Source organism: Mastomys coucha, unplaced genomic scaffold (assembly GCF_008632895.1).
Source record: "Mastomys coucha isolate ucsf_1 unplaced genomic scaffold, UCSF_Mcou_1 pScaffold7, whole genome shotgun sequence".
Taxonomy (NCBI): Eukaryota; Metazoa; Chordata; class Mammalia; order Rodentia; family Muridae; genus Mastomys; species Mastomys coucha.
In genome coordinates, this window is record NW_022196913.1 from 11,786,968 (window position 1) to 11,809,660 (window position 22,693).

At 38.9% G+C, this 22,693-nt stretch overlaps 1 protein-coding gene, 1 long non-coding RNA gene and 1 pseudogene across 2 annotated transcripts in view; 2 read left to right on the forward strand and 1 right to left on the reverse strand.

The window, feature by feature from the left end:
- The window catches only part of LOC116082395, a 13,097-nt gene extending 2,868 nt beyond the window's left edge, over nt 1–10,229 (forward strand). Inside the window, exons 2-3 of the long non-coding RNA XR_004115280.1 lie at nt 189–274; nt 10,197–10,229. This is a non-coding gene — a long non-coding RNA (uncharacterized LOC116082395). The remainder of the gene's footprint in view (nt 1–188; nt 275–10,196) is intronic.
- A 3,894-nt stretch (nt 10,230–14,123) lies between these two features.
- On the forward strand, nt 14,124–14,573 carry LOC116081414 (annotated as a pseudogene).
- A 4,642-nt stretch (nt 14,574–19,215) lies between these two features.
- Nucleotides 19,216–19,541, reverse strand: LOC116082292 (protein transport protein Sec61 subunit gamma-like). The gene has a single exon (XM_031359183.1). It carries the CDS (start codon nt 19,539–19,541, stop codon nt 19,347–19,349), a length of 195 nt encoding a protein of 64 aa, XP_031215043.1. The 3' UTR covers nt 19,216–19,346.
- Between the last annotated feature and the right edge of the window lie 3,152 nt (nt 19,542–22,693).

Sequence of the window (22,693 nt, forward strand, 5' to 3'; positions counted from 1 at the left end):
CACACACACACACACACACAGATACACACAGGCACACACATACACACAGAGGCACACACACACACATACATACATACAGACCCAGACACACACTCAGAGACACACACACACACACACAAACACAGCATGTCCAGATATGTGTACATACACAGGTACCAAACCTTAACTCCAGATCTTCTATGACCCAGCTATCCTTGGGATACTTCTGCAGTCTTTCTCAAGCATACACAGATGAGTGAAAAATCAAGATGTCCTCTATGAAGCTCCTCCAAAGGTACCATTAAGTTCTGCTCTGTGGCTGTTTAAGCTCTTGTACTCTGAACAGTTATGCCTATGTGGTGGATTTAGAACAATAGTTTTAGGGGAAGTATATTCTCTCTCTCTCTCTCTCTCTCTCTCTCTCTCTCTTTCTCTCTCTCTCTCTGTATGTCTTTAATAGTGATTTCATTACTTAAAGACGTAATTACGTAAAGACACAGTATTGAAATTCTGGCTAGAGTTCCTAAGTATAAGAGGCTTAGAGTATGTCAGAAAATTTGTATATTAGATAAACTTTGTTTACACATGCCCCAGTGTAGGGGAATGCCAGGGCCAGGTAGTGGGAGAGGGTGAGTTGGTGAGCGGGGAAGCGGGGAGGGAACAGGTTTTTTTTTTTAAATTTTCTTTTTCTTTTCCTTTTTTTTTTTTTTTTTTTTTTTTTTTTTTTTTTGGAGGAGAAACGGGAAAGGAGATATTATTTGACATGTAAATAAAGAAAATATGAAAAAAATCACACATGCATTACTGAGCTATTGGTCACACATTCAATATTAATGAGTCACATGCATTTGAAATATATTTTACAACAGAAGTTCATATAAAACAAAGCTATCCAGAGTTTGAAACCTTGTGATTCCTGACCCACAAGAAATTAAATTTGAGTGTCCCTTAGGACCAAGGGTTTAGTATTTGCTGATGTGTTTCTGTGCTCACAGTAACTTTGCAGAACACATCATGTTTGAGTAATGAGAATTGACTCTCTTTGTGTAACTATCCTTTTGGTGGGTGTTCTTTGGCCCTTTTAATGGCTTTGGATAATGGTCCAAAGAGGAATGGTCTAATTTCGCATACTGTATTTCTTATTTAAAACTACAACAACAACAACCACAACAAAGTCCCAAAAAACCAACTACCTCTCTCCTGACTGTATCTCACCTTTCATCAGGTGCCTCAGGTCTCTGCTGAGTAGAAGGGAATCTGTGTATTAATTCCTTTGTTTGTTTCTGGGCCAAAATCTTTGCCAAAAGCAACAGAGGGGAAGAATGCCTTCTTTTAGCTCACATTTTCCTGGGAGGCATGACTTCACCCACAGTGACCACAGCCTGCCATAAAACCTGTTATCAGTTGGTGAATCAGAGATAAAGAATTCAAGTTGGAACCAGGCTGGCTATAATCCTCTTGCCTCACTTCAATGGGCCTACATCTGTCAACAAGGTCCAAATGCTTTTACACCTGTCTCATCCAGTACCCCTGTCTGAGAGCCAACTGCCCAAACAGATGAACCCCAGGGGAACATTTTTACATTCAATTCATAACAACCTGTGAATTACTTACTCCTTCCAAGGTAGGGCTTGTGCAAATGTCCACTGACGATTCTTAATTTCAAAGAACCTTTCTGATTAAAAGGCAATCAATTAAAATAAATCCCTTCATTTCAAACTGAAGTGCCACACACAGGCATCAACCAGGGGCTTACATTCTGACATTACAAGAAGCTGGGAAATTGCACAGCAATAAATAGTAAAGTCCTAGGATTAAAATTTCTCATCATTATTCCCAAATTGATTTTAAAAATAATGAGGGCTATTATTTATATAATGATTCTGCAAAACTTAAAAATTCATTAAATGTCTTTCTAAGTCTTTGATTTATGTTTTCCTCAACTTAATTTTCAAATATTTAGACTCGCTCTCGTTATCAAAATGCTTAGATATAGAGAATATATTTAAGCTAAATGCATTGTTTTAAAATGTAAGGACTGCTCCTTAGGACTTCATAGAACCAACAATTCATACAATCATGTGCTGGAATGGGTAAAAGCCATTATACACTTCTGCCTTCTGATATTCAGAATAAATATTGCTAACATTTATCCTGTACGTGGAGGTTCAACTTTAATATTTCTTGAATCCTCTTGATGCCTGGCAAATTCAGTGGGTATAAGGTGCATTAATATTTTTGTGAGAATATATGTGTGAAGACAAGCATGTTTCTGTGTGGAGGCCAGAGGACAACTTCAAGTATTGCTTCTCAGGTGCCATCTGTCTTTTTCATTGAGATAGGGCCTCTCATTGGCTTGGAGCTTTCCAAGTAGGTTAAAATGACCAGCTAAGAAGCCCCAACAATCCTTCTTTCTCTGTTTCTCCAGGCCTGGGATGGTCAGAGTACCTGCTACCCTGCCCAGTTTCTTTTTCTTTTTTTTAAAATGTGCCTTCTGAGGAATGAACTCTAGTCCTTTGCTTAGAAAGCAAGTGCCATTTGAACTCTCTACTTAATCAACTTCTTAAATAATAATCTTTATATCTTCAAAGAGACTCCATCTGGTGTTTATTTTACTGAACAGTAGATGGTCAGGGTTATTGATAATATTTATTCATCAATGATTTTCTAAGCTCACATCATGTGTAAAGGTTTAGGAAGGAAAATGCAAGAGTGTGTATTATCCAGGTACCTATTGTGCTTGGAAGGGTTTCTGCGCAGTTAGGAGGATAAGGAATATGTTAGTGCTCACAGTGAGTAGACTTTTAATGGTCCATTCACCAAAGCATGGCATTGCATCTCACCAGTGAACATGGTTCATGGTACCATGTCAAACAGTCATGCACACTTTCCTCCACCAGGTCAGTGAATGCTCACTGAAGGGTGGATTTTTCCCAAACCTGTGCCTTCTGTATTCTTCAGTGAGATTTTATAAGTTGAGTAAACATCAGATAAGTGCATGATATCAAGATGAAAACACAGAGATGTTCTATCTTCATGACATTAACTGAAAACTGTAAATAAAAGTCAGTTTAGTGTTTTGATGAACAATTACAAATGATTGAGAAGCAAGATAAAAAAAAACCACTTAGACATTATATCTATTTGTGTGTGTGTATATGCATATATGTATATAAACATATATATATATATGTTTGTGTCTCTGTTTTTGCTTATGTGTAGGTACATATCAATTTGAATATTTGCACAGTACTGCGCCTAGGAAGGCCAGAGGATAACCTTGGGTATTGTTCCTCATGACTAGTGCACTTTGTTTTCTGAGACAGGATCTCTTTCTGACCTGTAATTTACCAAGTAGGATAAGCTGGCTGATATGTGAGCACCAGAGATCCTCATGTCTCTGTACTCCCCTAGAACTGGAATTATAAGTTATCACACTGAGCTTTTTTATATGGATTGTGGGAGCTCAAGTTCTGGTCCTCATACTTGTAAAGCAAGCAGTTTACCAACTGAGCTATTTCCTCAGCCTCTCCATTACATTGGAACTAGCAGTGTTTGGGTCTGAAGTACTATTTAGTGTGGAGTATAGACATTTCTCATGCACCTCTCTATTCTATCCCTCAGCCTCCTCCACTGCCTATGCCCTCTCTTCAAGAGACTCCTAAATCACTTATACCTCTAAACTACCCAGAGTCCAGTTCCCATGAGGGGGTCAACCTTCTTTGTTTGTCATGAAGCTTCATCTAATTTCAATGTTATGGATATTAAGTTGGAAGATTTCTCTTAATTTAAAACCTAACCAATGTCCTCCAAATCCTACTCTTAATAAATGAGACATTGGCAAGGAAGAGAATGGCTCAGTACCCTCGTAAAAGGAAAGGTCCTTACATGAAATGCCCAACAATGGGGAGAGGGAACTTTTTAGAGTCCATCACCAAAAGAAAGACAAGGCATCAAGTGGATGGATGGGTTTACCATCCCACAGCCAAAAACTCTGACCCAGAATTGTTCCTGTCTAAAAGAACTGCAGGGACAAAAATGGAGAAGAGCCTGAGGGAAAGGAGGTTCAATGACTGGTCCTGTAGCGTGGAATATAAATAAGACAGCAATCTCATGCTACCATCCTGGCCTGTTTTTAGCCCAGCAGAGTCTCTGACCTGGAGCTCTGAAATCCCTCTACCTGGCTGCTATTTTCCTGTGGTAGATCATTGTCATGCCAGCCCCACACTTCCAAATTCACATGGCTAGCTGGGGTGCAGTTCTCAAAAACCCATGCTTTGCAGCAGTACATTTCTCTCTGGAAATCAGCTGAGTTGCTGCATGAAGGAAAGCACCACACAATCTTAGTTTAGAATCAATAGGTAACACAATCGTTGGGCGCAGCAACTAGCATCCTAATTTGTAAGCCATTCTAAGTTATAAATCTTCTGGTAGCAGATCTGTCCAGTGATTGGTCCCCTGAAATCTATTCTTTAGGAGAAGGTTCTGCCACATGGTCTAACTTGGGATCCATTTCAATGGGAGGGCTGCAAGGCCTGACACTGTTACTGATGCTATGGTGTACTTACAGACAGGAGCCTACCATGGCTGCCCTCTGAGAGTCCCAGCACGCAGCTGACAGAGACAGATACAGATACACCAAATCAATGGACTGAAGTCAGGAACCCCTGTTGTTGAATTAGGGAAAGGCTGGAAGAAGTTGAGGAGGAGGGTATACCCCATAGGAAGAATGGCAGTCTCAACTAACTTGGACCCCTGAGATTTCTCAGACATGGAGCACCTAATCAGGCAGCATACACTAGCTGGTCTGAGGCCCAATATACAGCAGAGGACTGCCTGGCCTGGGCTCAGTGAGAGAAGATGCACCCAACCCTCAAAAGGCTTGATGCCCCAGGGAGTGGGGAGTCCTGATGAGGTGGGATGGGAACATCCTCTTGGAGACAGGGGGCGCAGGAGGGGAGGAGGTATGGGATGAGGAGCTGTGAGAGGGCAGACTGGGAGGGGGAGAACAACTGTACTGTAAGAATGATTAAAGATAATTTTTAAAAAGTTACAAAGAATAGCAACATGAACAACAAAGGGAAGTCTGGACGTCTGGACGACTGAGGTTCTGAGATGAAACCTCAGATAATATGTAATGGTAGAACTAAATGAACTTCTGGATGAGAGTAACTGAGGACTTTGAAGGCCATGACATAGGGTACTATGAACTCTACTTTCCTAAGCAGATCACAAAAATTGGTAGCAATGGCCATGATAGGTTAGCATTGGGGCTTTACCATTTTTTCAATTCTATATTCAGCATAAGTAACTCACACACATTTAGTTGAGATTGACAATATGGAGCCTGTCAATATCTAGGGCATAGTGAATCATGAACTAACAGAGTCAATCCCTTTTCTTTTGATTTCTGTTGACACTGACTGTGTACCTTGGTTCCAGGGCAATAGTCATTAATGAGAATAATTCCTGAGTCTTCACATACTGGTACAGAATTTACCCATGTGCGATGGCTAACTGGGAGGGCAGGTGTCTATTATTCGCCTTTTGAATAATCTTGATCAATTCCATAATGTTTGCAAACTATTTGATCAGACCTTTTAAAGTTAGGCTCACACACTAATTTAAAGAAGGAAGTCTGGTCATTACCCTAATTTTACTGGGAGATTTCAGAATGGCAAACTCATGATTCAAACTGAGTGATGAGACTTTGTGAACCAGAAAGGACACCGCTTAGTGTCACCCTGAGTGTATTAGTGGAGGTGATAACTATTCCTTTAATTAAGAACAATGAAATACTCAAAAGCAGGGTATATTTTCCTTTAGGTAACTGTTTTGTATAGGTTTGGTTTTAGTCCTCCTAAGAAGGTCCCTTCACTGTTGTGAACCCAGGCAAAGCCTTTGCCTGTCCATCTTTAAGTCCCTCCTTCCAAGGTGGAGGTCATCACAGAACAGGCAGCCATGTTTGGTGTCAAGATGAAATGAGAAGCAGTTCATGATGTAAAACAGTGCTTACTTCAGTCTGGCAAATGAGTGTGTCAGCTTTCTTGTGGGAGAAAGAAGATGAGTCTTTATTGGCATCAACCTATTGCCTTGCTCTCATGCAATACCTTCTCACAATCCAAAGGACACATGAAAACAGTTTCTAGCAGTTTTTCCAGGTTAATTTTCTCCTATTTCTGCTACAACCCATTAGGTAAGGCCTGTGATCAATCATAAGAGCCAAGTATGGTTAAGAGAACCTTCACTTAACCAGAAAGTAGAAAGTGGAAAGATGTAAAGGGATGGTCAAGTGCTAGGACCCGAATCCATATTCCCTGCACCTCTATAACATGATGGACATGGTAGCACATTCCTGTAACCCCAGCACTGAGGAGACAGGGGCAGGAGCATCTCTAAGACTCTGGCCAGTGAGTCTACTAGAACCACTGAGCTCCAGTTCCAGCAATAGAACTTGTCTCAAAAAAGAATAAGATGCAGAGCTGTTGAGAAAGACACCTCATATCAATCTTTGGTCTCTACAAATGTGCACATGTGCTCACATACTTGACCACATGTACACAGAACACTACAGTAAAACACGTACACACATATAGACATACACAGATGCAGACATACACAGGCACACATGCAGACATAAAAGAATGAAGGTTAATCAAGAATGAATGCAGGTTTGGAAACCCGCCACCTCCCACCTTCTGGTTCTCAGGTAAGCTCTTGAGATGGTGACAGCACTGGAGTCGCCTGCTGACCCTGCAGTGTACAATTCCACAATCCTAACATGCTTGTTTTCTCTTCTTGGCATATGTCACAAAACCTTGATTGTGGTGGATTTGTTTAATAATATACATAGGCTAAAATCTGAATAAGCTTCTCTATTGACAAATAGAAGTGCCTGAGGCAATCTTATATGTATTGTGCTGTACAGCTTTCAACATGCATTAGTACTTTCAATTATTCCATAGACAGCAATATCCAAAGTTGTTCAATGCTGGAACAAGGTAAGAAGAATTCCAGATAAAATTGTAAAAAGGAAGCAAATAAATGAAACAAACCTTACACAGATCTCTTAACAAAATCAACCAACTAAACAAACAAAAATCAAATAAAAACCCAGCACTTGGGAGGCAGAGACAGGCAATTTTTGAGTTTGAGGCCAGCCTGGTCCACAAAGTGAGTTCCAGGACAGCCAGGGCTATACAGAGAAACCCTGTCTCGAAAATAAAATAAAATAAAATAAAATAAAATAAAATAAATCCAAGTTTCACACAGAAAGTTCTCAACAGAGCTATAGAAATACCTCAGTGTTTGCAGTGCAAGTGGATTTGTATGTGTATTTGTGAAGATATGATTTATTTCCCCAAATATCCAAGAGCACTAGAGTTTAAAACACACTGAAATAAACTAGAGTATCCCACATTTTGTTAGGATGTGATATGACCTGGATAATTAATCCACTGTTTTTAGTAGTTCTTTTTACAATTGTAATTAAAAATAGAATTTCTTGGGTTCTGGAGTTGCAATAGTAACCTGTATTCAGCATTTCTGACACTAGAGGGAAGCACTAAACAGATAAAATGAGAGAGAGAGAGAGAGAGAGAGAGAGAGAGAGAGAGAGAGAGAGACAGAGACAGAGACAGAGACAGAGAGACAGAAAGACAGAGAGAGACAGAGACAGAGATGAGAGACAGAGAGACAGAGACAGAGACACAGATGAGAGATAAAGATAAAGAGGGAAAGAGACAGAGAGACAGATACAGACACAGGCACAGGCACAGATACAGATAGGAGACAGGCTCAGAGAGATGCAGAGACAGACAAATGTACTGAGACACACAGTGAGATCTTAGTGGTAGTGTCCTGACTGCCTTACTTTTGTCCCTACACTCTTTGCCCTGCTAGCCCCTTTTCTTTCACTTTTTGAACATGAAAAATTTAGAAATTCAAAAGAAAAATGGGTCTCCTGGTAATGGTCTGAAGTCCCAGATACTCAGGAGGTCGAGCCAATATATATGTATGTGTGTGTGTGTGTATACAATGTATATGAATATATATATATATATATATATATATGTATATGCACACACAAATTTTGGCTTTATCTTGAATTTTCAATTTAGTGCACTTTAGCTATCTGAGACCCAGTAAGAACAGATGTTATCATTTTACACCAAGTAGTAAGGCAATCTCTGGCCATGTGAGGCTGCTGAACGCTTAGAATGCAGCTTGTCCAAATGAAGATGAATGCTTAGTGGCAAATACAGGCTGCATTTTAAGCCTCAATATGGCAAAAAAATATGCACATATCACCTTGATATTTTTTGTTTCAATCACAAATTGAAATGATGTTTGTGACACATTATACTTGAAACTATATCAAAATGCCTTTATCTTCTATTTGTAATTGTTTGATGTGTTTTAGAAATTAAATCACACTCGAGCCTCACTCTTTTAATTTTTTACCATCAGGAAATTTAGTGTCATTTTCTGCATCCTATTATTTTTAAAAGTAAAATACACATATAGAGCAACACACCAGGTATTTAATAGACATTGGTGAGCAATCTCTCAAGCATGCTTTTTCATGTGTTTTTGCTGTCGGTTTGTGACCTCCAAGTCATTTGTCGTTGCTGAAATGTGACTAGGAAAGCTTTGCCTTTTTTCCCTCCTTGTGTTTTGGGAAAGCCTGTGTCTGAATGCGAATTATCAGTAAATCCATCAAGGTTGGACAGAGAGCACAGGGGTGGGGGCAGATTCTGGGTACAAGATGCCCTGGGATCTGATTTCATGGCACAGTTCCAGTCAAGCTATGATTACAGACTCCTGTTAAGGACACCCAGAGGCTTCTTCATATTTATGGTCTGCTTTTTCCATTGCTAGTCTGTTAAGATCCATCTCCTTGAAAAATTCAGGCATTTACTCCATAGGCACACATATCACACTACACGCTGAAGAATTTCACAGCATAGGTTTATTCCCTTTTAAACATCATCAAGTGTACATAATTTAAAACAATCCCTTTCGTGCCACCAAAATTTCCCCCATTCTCAGGGTGACAAATCAGAGGTGATTAAATATATTGGCTAATTTTTTTACCCCATATATATTAATTTGGGCTACTTCTGTTTTTTTATTATTAAGGTGTATCTTGCATTATAAACTCAGGAACCCAGCTGTTTTCTACAGTGACCTACAGCCTTATATCTACATGTCAATAGATTCTTGTCATTCTTTCCCTCACTACTACCCTGCCATGCTGGATTCTTTGAGATTGTAGAGGGAATTATACAACACACAGGGCAGGAGTGGCATCATTTATAAAACATAGTTGCTTGTCTTTTATCTAAAAGCCATTTGACTTTTAAGTGCTGAGCCCTCAATGGAGCATCAATTCTGTTGAAACACTCTATGTAATTGTTTTCTTCTACAGGATTACAGTATTTTCATAATAAAAAGAGTATTTTTTTTTTTTTTTGGAGTTTGTCTGCACAGCTTAGGAATACATTCTCAGTTTTGATTCTTTCTGATTTTATTGACACGTGTATGCCCTCTGTGTGTGGATATGTGCTTGTGAGTGCGGTTTGCTCATGGAGGCCAGAAAAGGGCACGGGATCTCTGTAGCTGGAGTTAAAAGTGTGTGCTGGGGACCGAAACCCAATCCTCTGCAAGAGCAGTATGTGCTCTTAATTGCTGAGCCATCTCTCTAGTCCCTCATCTTAAAGCTTTTATAATGTCAGTTGTAACATGGTAAATTAATTTGGGGACTCAATTAAGTATTGGTTATTTTACTGTCCAGATTCAAGTGGTCATGACAATGACTACAATAACTGATTGATTGGATAATCTTAAGAGTTCTTTAGTTACTTGGCTTGCACTAATTCTCTCTAGACATAAAGAGTTCCTGGACTTGATGACTGTCCCTAGAATAAAACAACATGGCCCTGGAGTACTAGATAATATAGTAGGGAGATCTTGGTTTAAACCCAGATTGGTAGCACTCTCATGTCCTAGTGTGGCATTACCCATTTTATGTTTTCATTTCACTCATGTATAAAATAAGGATAATGATAGGCTTAAGGGCCAGAGATTGTCCATACCACAATGGTGTTAGAGAATATTTCTTTGTAATCAACATAACAATAAACCATATTGCCTTACATTTGTTATTTACACATGTTGTATATCTTTCGCCTCTGAATTAAATTATTCTCCTCTAGAGGGAAGAAGAGGAGTCTCAGGAGACCCAGGAAGCTATTGACATTCACAAGCCTCAGGAAGCCATGAAAGTGCCAAGAATCAGAAGGTTGCTTCTCAAAATGGATACAATTCCTAGGGCAAGGTCACTTGCGACTGTGTGGGGAAGAATTTCCTGGGATACAGGTTGTGAGTTCCCACCCTTTTTGGGGTGGGCTTTTGGGCAATGCTTTGATCTTTGATCTTTCTTATTCACCTATAAGTAACCCCAATAAGCTCATTCGCTTGCCAAGCTGCAGTTGAATGGAATCATTTCTTAGGTGCCCTGTAGGCGTTCTCTTTGAGTAGATGATTGTTCCTTATCTTAGGAAAGGCCACATAACATCATAGTTGTTTGTTTATTTGTTTGTTTTTAATAAATAATTAAACCTCTTAAACCTAATCATCCTTCCATCCATCCTTTTCCTGACACTTCATCAGGAAAACGTAAGTTTACAAATAAAGGGAATTGTTACAAGTTAATGGAGAAATATACCAGCATTATTCCTCTTCCTGGTCCCCATAAAACCATACTTTTGGCAGAACTCAAAACAGGAGTCCCTTTTTCTGTGGCCAGTGAAAAGATGCCATGTCTGTATTGGTTGTCTTGGAGACTGCTCTGTAGTGACTTTCCTACAAATGGGGTCTCATTGTCCTAGAGGGCTCTTGGAGAACATTAATGGATTTGACTGTGTTGTATCTAGCTAGCTGGGAGAAGCATCCAGAGGGAGATCCTCTAGGGACTGGATCTGTAAAAGTTATCCCCAGAGCAAGGGAACTGATCTTGACTGTCAGCAGCTGGGTCTGCATTTCAGACTGTTCATCTTAAGCTCCCTGGGCTTCTCTAGGCATTCTGAATTCTTTTTCCATCTTGGACCAACAAATAAATGCAAGAGTTTCCAGCTTGTAAAAAAGAAAACATTCTGGTTTGGTTGTCAGTGGAATTTAAGACCATCCATTAATAATCTGCAATGTTTATTTGTTTAATTGAGTGAATTTATTTATTTTTTGTGTATGCATTTGTGTGTGTATGCATGTGGGTGTGTGCATGTGTGTGTACATGTGGTGCATGTATGTACATGTGTGTGTACATATGCATGTATGTGTGTGCATGTGCATGTGTATGTGCATGTGTATGCATGTGTGTGTGCATGCACGTGTGTGTGCCTGTGTGTGGATGTATGTGTGTGTGCGTGTGTGTGTGTGTATGTGTGTGTGCATGTATGTGTGTGTGTGTGTATAGGTGCACAGTGAGATGATGCTACTATCATCATTTCATACAGAATATTGTCTGAATCCTGTAAAATACCTTCCTTCTCTGATGATTCTTTTCTCAATTGTTTGTTGTGGTTTTTTTTTGTTCCACTCCAAATTTATATAAATGTTTGACATTTTTCTTCCTGAATTCATAAGATGATTCTAACGCAGTGACTTTATTCTGATAATTGTCATCAACAAACAAATTAAAATTCTGCAATTAAAATTTAACTACTTTATTTGAAGAAAGCCATCTTTGACAAAGTCGACATGGCACTGGTGGAGCCCTTCCTGTAGGGCTTGTGGTTACCGTGAGTGACCTGGTGCAATTTTAGAAATGATATTGAAGGTTACTGTACAAGAAGAGACAACTCCATTTCATCCTATGAAATTTTACTTTCTAGAAATAAAAAGAAATGTTGACAAGCACACATAATTAATGCAGTTGTCTACATGAAAATCACCTCAGTGAATTTCTCTGCCCTGCACGGGTGGCTGAGAGGCCTCAATCCCATAATCCTATGGGGACACTGGATGCTATACTCAACAGTAACACTTTAAGAGCTCAGGGGATGGCTTGCTGCACTAGCATGAGGACTTTAGATCATCCCTAGAGCCTACATAAAGCATGGTGTAGGTATGGGCACCTGCGATGCTATGCGTCTGTGAAAAGGTGAGAGACAGAACAGAGTACTGGAAGTTCTTAGCCAGCCAGCCTGGCATTACATAGTGCTGATCAAGAGATCCTGTTCAAGAACAAGGTGCAAGACAAGGTTTGGCATTTGACATTGTTCTCTGATTTCCACAAGCACACAATATTGACACTCAAACATTCACACGCAGAAATATATACATGCATGATGTATATGTACACAAATTTTAAAAACAGTATCACCTTAAAGTGTATCTTTGCCATGGTCGTTTAAATCTGAAAGAAAATAGTGCACAAGCAATTGGCATTTAGATTGTATAGGCGATTATTCCTAGTTGTCTTTGATTAAATCCCGCCCCCAATAGTACACAATAGCCCCCTTTAGACAGTGTTCAAGATTATTCCGTTATCCTAGAGCTCCCCCTCTTCCTTGGTCTGTCTTCAAATGAATTAAAAATTCTGATTTATTTCCAAGGCCTTTATAAAAAGCTCCTGGAAAAGCACATACTATTTGTAGTGGTGACAGGCAATTAGCAAAGCATTTAGATTTATTATAAAGCTCCAGTGCAAGCGGTGCTTTATTTTTCTTTTACAGGAGTTTAAAAAAATTCACTTCAAGATAATGGGATGAGGTTGTTCTTTTCCAAGGACCACTCCTTGGTCGGAGAGGTGAGATTATAAGTGATAAGTTTCCCCCACTTTCACATGCTTTTCTAATAAATGCACATTTTAAATTTCTCACTTTGATTTCATTTGCTCATTTTTTTTCACTCCCTTAAAGTATAAAAATAATTTCTAGTAATACTTAATATGCTGAGTCCCAGCACAGTCACAGGTGCTCCCTTGATCTGTTTCCTACTCAGTCAGAGTTTGGTAAGGAAGGCAGTCTGACCTTCCCCCTGAAGACAAGAGGGGCTGGGCTGAGGCTAAAAGCTGTGGTGGTGAAAAGCATCATGGGAGATTGAGTTCTAGAGCTGCTTTGATGCCAAGGGACCTCTCATTGATGAGCAGGCTGATTTCCTCCCACTAAACTGACTTTGTGTTTTTCTTCCAACTATCCTTCCCCTACCTAATTCACAATTTTTCTAAAACATCACTAATAGTACTTAACTCCCGAACTCTAGGATTAAAGCACTCTCATTCTGTATTTTCTGTATTTCTTGTCGTTTGATCAGCCTTAAGATGAAATTTACAGTTACTTTTCCAAAGCTGTCATCTCTTTTGTAGTCTTTTAGAGCTAGGTTTACCCTAAGAATTAATTTTAGACATACACTGATTTCCTCCCACTAAACTGACTTTCGCGTTTTCACACATTCATACATATACTTACATACATACAAACATACATATACACCATAAGTACACACAAGTTATTATACAAGTTATACAGGTACAATCAAGACTTTAGGAAGCACACACCACTTTCCTCTGTACAACACTAAGAACAGAACTATTGATACTACAAGTAACTGCATATTAAATACTATAATGTGTTGTTAATGACTATAATACTGTCTATAACATTAAATAATTTAGCATATTGTTAAATTCTATAATACTATCTTCCTCAGATATCTTCATGAGATGTGGTTCTAGGATTACTCTTGGATAAGAACATCTATGTATGTTCAAATCTCATATATAAAATGGTATAATTTTGTATATAATATCCACACATCCTCCCATATACTTTAACCTACTTCTAGATTACTTAATGCAACCATTGTTAAATTGTACTGTTCATAAAATAATGATAAAAATACATAAAAATATATTCAATTCTGATGCAATTTTCCTATCTTTGTTTTTAAGAATATTTTTTCTGCAATTGATCTTATCTTCAGACATATAATCCACAGATGTGGAGAGCTGGTTGCATATTCACACAAGCATGTTTCATAATATTATTATAATAATTATGCTATTAACAGCAATTACACTCACTTCGCCTACTGCTAGTTTGGGCTTGGATTTAGGTCTTCTCAAAGACTGAGAAATCGTCATGGGGGAGCCATCAGAGAAAGTCGACCCAGTTGAGAGAACCCAGAAACTCCTCAGACGAAAGATGAAGAGGGTTCATCTGATGATACAGATGTCCTACAACCAGAAACACTAGTAAAGGTCATCAAGAAGCTAACCCTGAAGCCCAGGGCCAGGCGGTCAGCACGTCGTTGCGGTCTACGTCACTGGATTGCGAGGGCGCTTGTGGAGAACAAAAGTAAAAAAGTCATGAGGGGAGTTCAAAGCGCCTTCCCAAGAGAAGGCTCCACACTTTGTTGTCCGTGCTGAAAGATCCTATAGCAAAGGTGAGACGATTTCGGATTGAGCAGAGACAAAAACAGCTTAAGGAAATGAGTTTAAAGGGGACAGTGAGCCATTCAGATGTCTCTGCACTTTGTGCCATTATCAAAGATGGAATCCTTCTGAGAATGCTAAAATCAGGAAGAATTAGGACCGTTTAAATTGTACACTGTCCTTGCTCTTGATGCCACACAACAAATGTGAAAGCTGTCTTTTGTTTGTTTTTTAAGAATAAACTTTTCCTAGTGCTGGAATCTTCTAACTTGTTAACCTTTAAATTATATATAGGATGTGAATTTGTGTGAATGACTTAAATTTACCAAAAGAATGAGTACAAAGTATTCTGTGTACTTGAAGTCTCAAGCCTGGGGCTGAGAAATAATGTAAATAGAATTTGGAGTGGTTTGGTTTAGAAGGTAATTAGAATAGATCTTTTGCATTTTCTATTTTGCAGAAATTTGTAATAAAGGCATTTTTTGTTATCTTGAAAAAAACAGAAATTACATCATGAATAGCTACAATGTTACAGTAACTGCAGTCTCTTTTGATGTGTTTCACATTGCAATATATTGCTAATAATCATTGCTATAACAGCAGCAAATTATTGAGAATTTTTTGCACATAGCACTGTATAGGACCACTACATGCCTCTTCTCTGCAGCTTCACAGGGTCTTTCTGAGGTTGACAGAGAAAACCTTAGCAGGTAGGGAGTTTGAGCTTTGAACCACAGACTTAGACACAAGGCAAGTGTGATGAAGATGGGCAAGTCCTACATTCTAATACTTGGCACGCACAACACCATCAACCTTCCTGTGGAACAACCCCATTGTTCTGTGATGTTGTTAGAATATTAAGTGTTACCCAAAAGATGCACCACGATGGAGCTATTGGGGATTGGTTGAAACTTTGGAGGTAGGGCCTGGAGGGAGGGAGTTAGGACATTGGGAGCACCTCTCTATAGAGGATATTGAAACCATCGCTCCTTTCTTTCTCTGTCTCTGCTTCCTGGGTGCCCTAAGTGAATAGCCTACTCTGCCATACACTGCATCATGCTGTTCTGCTTCAATGCAGAACTAAAAGCAATGGCACCAACTGACCATGGACTGAAATCTCTGAAAGCATGAGCTCAAATGAAACTTTCTCCTTCCTGGTTTGTTTATTTCAGGTGTTTTGTTTCAATGGCCCAAAGCTGAGAGCCCTATGATTGGGAAATCTGAGTCGTATTCTAGGGTCTCTTGTGTGACCTCGGTTGCACACATGGTATTTCTGCTTCCTTTTCCCTCAGAAGACCTATTTACCTTTTTGGATGCAATGTCCATATCCAGTGGTTCAGGAAACCCGCTGACTCTGTGATGGGTTAAAAATGATGGGAGCTTCCTCAGTATTTAGGACATTGTTATTTCTCTGCACACTATTGCCTTCTTTAAGAGCAACTGAAACATCAGAAACCAAAACAAGGTGCAGTGTTTTGGGATCTGATCACTAGCTTCTAAAATGCCTCTAGCTCTAAGAAACCACACATAGACTTTTAATTAAAATTCTTTTTTTGTCACTTTTTTCTCAAAGAAAATGTGTGGAGTTTGTTCTTTATTGCTTTGGGACTGGAGAAGGAAAATTGAAAGTATAATTAATTGTTAAAGAGTGGTACTGATATTAGATAAGTTGCACTGGGGATAAGTATATGTTTTTTTAGGGTATTAAAGAGAAATTTCCAGTCTTGAGTAGCACTAGAGAATGTGAAGTCCTTGAAATTAAGGAAACAGGAGGATGCTCAATTTATAAGCAGCATAGACTTGAATATATTAAAAATATACATATGCACTTAAAGAATTAAAATCAGACTTGAAGATCCCAAAATGCTAATATTCACTTAACAACTATTATCTCCGGGTCTTGGAGTTCTGAAGGAGTGTTATATTTACTTCATAATTTTTGTACATTTTCAATGTTTTTTTTTACAATAAAAATGTTCCAGTTATAGTTAAAAATCATGTTTTCTATAAAAAAATGATGACCACGATTATTAAGTAAAATCTCACTGCACACTTCTTATCAGGAGGTATGTTCTGGAAGGCCCTGTGGCCTCAATTAAAGCCCCCTTTTTATGTCGGTTTGTGCTCACTGCCTAGCGAACCTTTTCTCAAGGAAACTTGCAGCAACATTGGCTGCAACTTTATCAGGAATCTCTGCTGTCAATCTCAGTGTGGAAGAAAACCATTGTTAAGAAAGACACTTGCTTACTGGGCTCCTCTTTCTCGGAGGTAGTTTTTTTTTTTTTTTTTTCCTTTTTTTCTTTTTTTCATGGCGGTTAATTTTCTACTTGCTTCGGTTTCTCTCTTGACTTTAAAATATCTGATTTTTAGTGCCCTTGGGGGAGGCCTGAGGGTGCTGGGTATGAAAACTTTAGCGTTTCTTCCTAGTAGCCTCTTATGTAAATTTAGGTTATGACTGCATGAAAAATTTGTTGGGAAAAGTCATCAATAGAGCCATATGTTAGAGTTTCAAAAGTCCTCCTAATTTTCATTTAACTCACACCATAAAAACCACCCTCCCATTCAATCAGACTATTATAAGGTGTTTTAGATGAGTGATGGACGAGTGCCTGTGAGGGGAGAGCTAATCGGAAGGCCTTGATCTTCCCCAGGGCGATTAATCTTTCGTCTTTCATACGTGCTCCACCCTCCCCCACATATGCACAGTGCTGAGAGCAAAACCATAAAAAAAAAGAAGAGAGCTCTTAGAGTCCATAAAAATGTGAGTAAGACTTTACATTTTATTTTTATTTACTAGAAATTTATGGAACACGAGCAGAGGCATAGTTGTGATTCATAGCGGGTGTCCAATTTCCGCGTCCCTTCTTGCCCAGGGCTATGACGCATTCACACTCTGTAAGGCACAGCCCTCTTCCCAGAAAGGAGGAGAGCTCACAGGGAGAGCAGGGAGCTTTGGTTCATGTCTCCAAGGACCACAAGGAAACATGAATCTTGCTGGCTTTCATTTAGAATGTTTCCTGTCATTATATTTAACAACTCTTTATATGACCCTCGCAGGTCAACTAAAGGATGGATGGCTCTTTTCTAGTTAGATAATGAGACAAAATCTACTTAATGTGCCCAATGACTCATGTTCAATGTTAATAATGAACGCAGCTTCGAATGACCTGTGTATGGCATTGTGGTGCTCTGGGAAGGGTAGCTTAATGTGTGCATGACAGCAGTATGGAAATTTTATCAGGAAGGCCCTGGATAACATGGATTCCTTCATCATCCTGATGGCATGTCAAGATGGACGAGCTTCTCACAGATACGGGAGTTTTAAAGACTTAGTTTTTAATTTTCATCTATGTATATATCTGTGTTTCTGTGTGAGTGCCTATCATGAGTATTCATGGAGGCCAGAAGAGGGTAGTAGATCCCTGGAGCAGGAGTTACAGGTGGGTATAGGCCGACAGATGTGGATGCTGACTACCAAGCTCTGGTTCTGTACAGGAGTTGAAGCTATCAGCTACTGAGCCCTCTTTCTAGCCCCGAAATAGGAATATAGCTCCTGAACAGCATACTAGCCATGGCTTTGGCTGAAGAGTTCATAAGATAGTTTATATCATTTAGCCTTTAACAAGTTTAAAGAAAGAAAACTATAATTTGTTCATTTTCAGTTAATTCAACAACTTTTACAGTTGAGCATTAAAACATTTAGCTACTTATGTAAAAATGCCTGATGGAAAACAGTCAAATATTTGAAAATCCATATAGTGGAAGAATATAATCACAAGACAACATTGTTGTTGTTATTGTTTTTTCTTATGCTGGTTTTGGTTTTCTGAGACAGAGTCTTGTGTAGTCCAAGTGACCTAGAACTTGCTCTAGAGATAAGAATGACCTTGAACTAATTCTCTGGTCTCTACCTCCCAAGTGCTGGCTTATTATCCTGCACTACCACCATGTGGGGATGTGGGAAGTGTCCTATTCCTGATTATATCTATATCTGTATCTGTATCTAATCTTATAATTATAAAGGAGATATATATATATATATATATATATATATATATATATATATATATATATATATCTTTGCTATTTTGAGATAGGTTTCTCTGTGTAGCATTGGTTGTTCTAGAACTAGATCTGTAGACCAGGCTGGCCTTGAACTCAGAGATCAAACTGCCTTTACTTCTGGAATTTAAACTCTGAGGTCTGTCTGTGTGTGTGTGTGTGTGTGTGTGTGTGTGTGTGTGTCTGTGAGGGTATGTGTGCTGGAGGTCAATCTTTGGTGTTGTTCCTCAGGAACTGTCCACCCTGATTTCTGAAATAAGTTCTCTTACTGGAAAAAATGGGGCTTATCCAATTAGGCTAGAATGACTGGCTGATGAGTGCAGGGGAGCTGCTTGTCACCATTTTCCTAGTGATGGAATTACAAACGTGTCACGTTTTCAGGTAGGTGCTGAGGGATTGATCTCAAGTCCTTATGCATGTGTGGCAAGCATTTTACCAACTGACTTACTTCTTGTGCCAAACTTTAAGATGTTTAGATTATAACAATTTCATAATGTATAGGTCTATATTTCTTACTGTGACTGAAAATAGATGGGCCAGGGTCAGACATGGCTATAGAGAGGAGGTTAGCCTCCATCCCAAGATAATGGGAAAAGGTCTCTACTTCTCCAGATCTTTGTGTCTCAAATATCTAAATTATAATATTTTGCATGTGAATAACTAGCATGGATTAGACATGTGGGCATAGAAACTTTTTTGATAAATATCTGTTATGGAAATAGTTTATTTTCAAATTATTTTAATTTAGAAATAGAAAACCTCATAGGAAGGAGGAAAGAAACAAAAACCACAAAGCATCCAGGCAACGTTTTACTTCATGAGCTTGTCACCCCCTCGGTGGTTCACTTGTCCCATGATGAGAAAGGACTCAGCCACCCACAATAATGTTAGGGATATGGATCAGTTTCACGAAGAAGCCAATGAATCCCATGATAGCAAAGCTTATCACTGTGGCCATGGTGACCTTCTGGAACTTTTTTCTGTTGGGTTTGGTGCATTTTTTAACCAGCCGAATTGAGTCCTTTACAAACTCCTGACTTGGCTCCTGCATTGCCCTATCCATGTTTGTGGTGTGGTGGTTTGAGAGCATAGAGACATGTAGCTTAGGAGAGAATTGAGCCCTGTGGGCATAGAAATTATATTGTGAAATTTTGCTATCTGTGCAACTGAGAGATCTATCTATCTATCTATCTATCTATCTATCTATCTATCTATCTATCTATTCATTTATCATTTGTCTACCTATCAATCATCAATTTATCTATCACCTATGTATCAGTTATCTACCATCTATCAATTATAATTTATCTATCAATTTTATACCTATCATTTATCAATGAATCTATCATTTATCAATTTATCTATCTTTCTATCATCTATCAATCATGTATTTATCTATTATTTACTTCTCCATCATCTATCTATGTATTTATCTACCTACCATTTAATTCAAAAGAAAGCTTACTGCATATTAATGTAAAAATTTATTATTAAGGAAAAACTTTCATTTTTAAACAAAGAAGAGCTCATTCACTTCTCTTTAAATTTCATTAGAAAACATTTAGAACCTACACAGGAGTTAGAGCTTCATGAGAATTCTGCATGTCCCTTATTGCAAACCTTACTGTGTGCGTGCTATTTGGACACATGAAAATATACGACATGGGTTGAGGAGACAGTTCCCTGGGTAAAAGCATTTGGTGTGCAATTCTGATGAGCTGAGTTCAGATCCCCTAAAGCCACATAAGGTGAAGTAGTCAAGTGTGTCCACACCCAATGTCTCCTCTAGAGGACATGGAAGGGGAGCCAAGTGAGTCTCCTTCAGCACCTCAGCCACCAGCCTGGCTTAGGAAGTGCTAAAGACTCCGCTTCAGGCAAGGTGGAAGATGAGGACAGTTGACCAACAACTGTCTGCTGGCCTCCAAATGTCTACCTTTGCCCATGTGTGCTGGCGCTTACACATATAACCACTTACACATACATGTGTACACTCACACATACATACAAAACAAGAAGAAAGAAATAAAAAAAGCCTTCCTGAAAAAGCTGAAGAGATGGCTCAGATATTAAGAACGTATTCTGTTTGTGCTTAGGACTAGAGTTTGGATCCTAGTTCCCAGACTGGGTTGTTCATAACTGAACCAGCTCCAGCGGTTCTGACACCTATGGCTTCCAGGGGCACCTGTACTCACATGCACATATCTGCACATTTACATGTGCACATGTGCACACACACAAAGTTAAAAATTAAAAATAAATATTAAAAAGAGCTATCCACACATGTTCTTCTACCACACATTTGCTACATTCACAGCTCTATGTACAACTGTGAAATAGCTATTTACCCTTGAAGGATTTCCAAAATAATAGTGCATTCAGGGCCAGTGTGAAGAATCCTGGAATTTACATGATATTGCTATCTTTCCTTGTGTTCTGAATAAAATGTGAAGTAAGATAAAAATAGTACTAGAACATCTTTCGACCACACTTTCCAGTTGTTCTCAAGCCTACTATTAACACACTTTCAAAAGCCCTTGCGTGCATTTCCCTGCCACCTGATGTTTTGCTAATATTTAGAAATACTTGCACGGCAGGGATTTGCAAATGCTCTCCCTAGAACTTGGGTAAACTAAATTAACATAATTCCAAATCCGATTGCTTTTATGTGGCGAGAGATTGGAAGCAGTTTTACTATTTTGCACTCATGAATCTGGAAGGGGGAGAGAACACTGAGAGAATCTATGAAGATAATTAAAGAATTATGATAGATTTGCAGGTAAATATATTCTCAGCATGGACACACTACAGCCATAACTTATATCATGTCTATACACTATCCAAATAGCTTTACAAATTATCTAAAACAGAGAGGAGTGTAGCACACTATCATTTAAACAAACACCAGGTTCTAATGTTTCTTTCATTTTCTTTTGGAATTAATTAAACACAGTTCTCATTAAAAGTCATTTTACACATACATATTTAATTGTGCATCTTTAAATAACATGTTCTATCATCTATCTATCTATCTATCTATCTATCTATTTATCTATCTTCCTATGTATGTATGTATGTATGTATGTATGTATGTATGTATATATGCATCATTATCTATCATCTATCAATTCCATCTATCTATCTATCTATCTATCTATCTATCTATCTAAATTTCACAATCATAGCATTGTAGTCAGCATAACCAAGCATGATTTTGGTTCTCAACTGCTTGTATTTTCTTTTATTTTTTTATTAGATATTTTCTTTATTTACATTTCAATGATATCCCCTATCCCAGTTCCCCTCCCCCACAAAACCTCTGTTCCCTCCCTCCACGCCCTGCTCACCAATCCACCCTCTCCCACATCTTGACCCTGGCATTCCCCTACACTAGGGCACAGAGCCTTCACAGGACCAAGGGCCTCTCCTCCCATTGATGACCAACTTGGCCATCCTCTGCTACATATGCAGCTGGAGCCATGAGTCCCACCATGTGTACTCTTTGGTTGGTGGTTTAGTCCCTGAGAGCTCTGGGGGTACTGGTTAGTTAATATTGTTGTTCATCCTAAGGGGTTGCAACCCTTCAGCTCCTTGGGTCCTTTCTCTAGCTCCTTCATTAGAGACTGTGTGCTTAGTCCAATGGATGGCTGCGAGCCTCTACTTCTGTATTAGTTGGGCACTGGCAGAACCTTTCAGGAGACAGCTATATCAGGCTTCTGTCAGTCAGTACTTACTGGCATCCACAATAGTGTCTGGGTTTGATGACTGGATATGGGAAGGATTCCCAGGTGGAGCAGTCTCTGAATTTTCATGTGTGTGCAGGTGCACAAATGTGTGCCTGAGCATGTGGATGCCAGAGGCCAACTGCAAGTATCAATCTTGATAAATGGTACTCTTTTTAAAAATTTTTTAATTTTAAGACAGGACTTCTCTCTGGCTTGGAACTCTCTAAGTGGACTCAGTTGGCTGGCTGGTCAGCAAGTCCCAGGGATCAACCTCTCCAGTGCTGGGAATACAGGCATCCACTATCATGGTAGAAGGCTTTACTTGTTTATCTTAATATAGGTTCCCAGGAATCAAACTCCAGGTTTCATGGGTGTACAGCAAGCACTTTAGTAAACAAGCTATGTCTCCAGCCCTTCCTTTATATTAACTAACATCCCTTCCTCTGTCACATTTTCTTAGTTATCTGATGACATTTCTTTTCAAAGCTGATTA

Excerpts from the sequence above, each read along its gene's own strand:
- LOC116082292 (XM_031359183.1), bottom strand. The coding sequence starts at position 19,541 with ATGGATAGGGCAATGCAGGAGCCAAGTCAGGAGTTTGTAAAGGACTCA.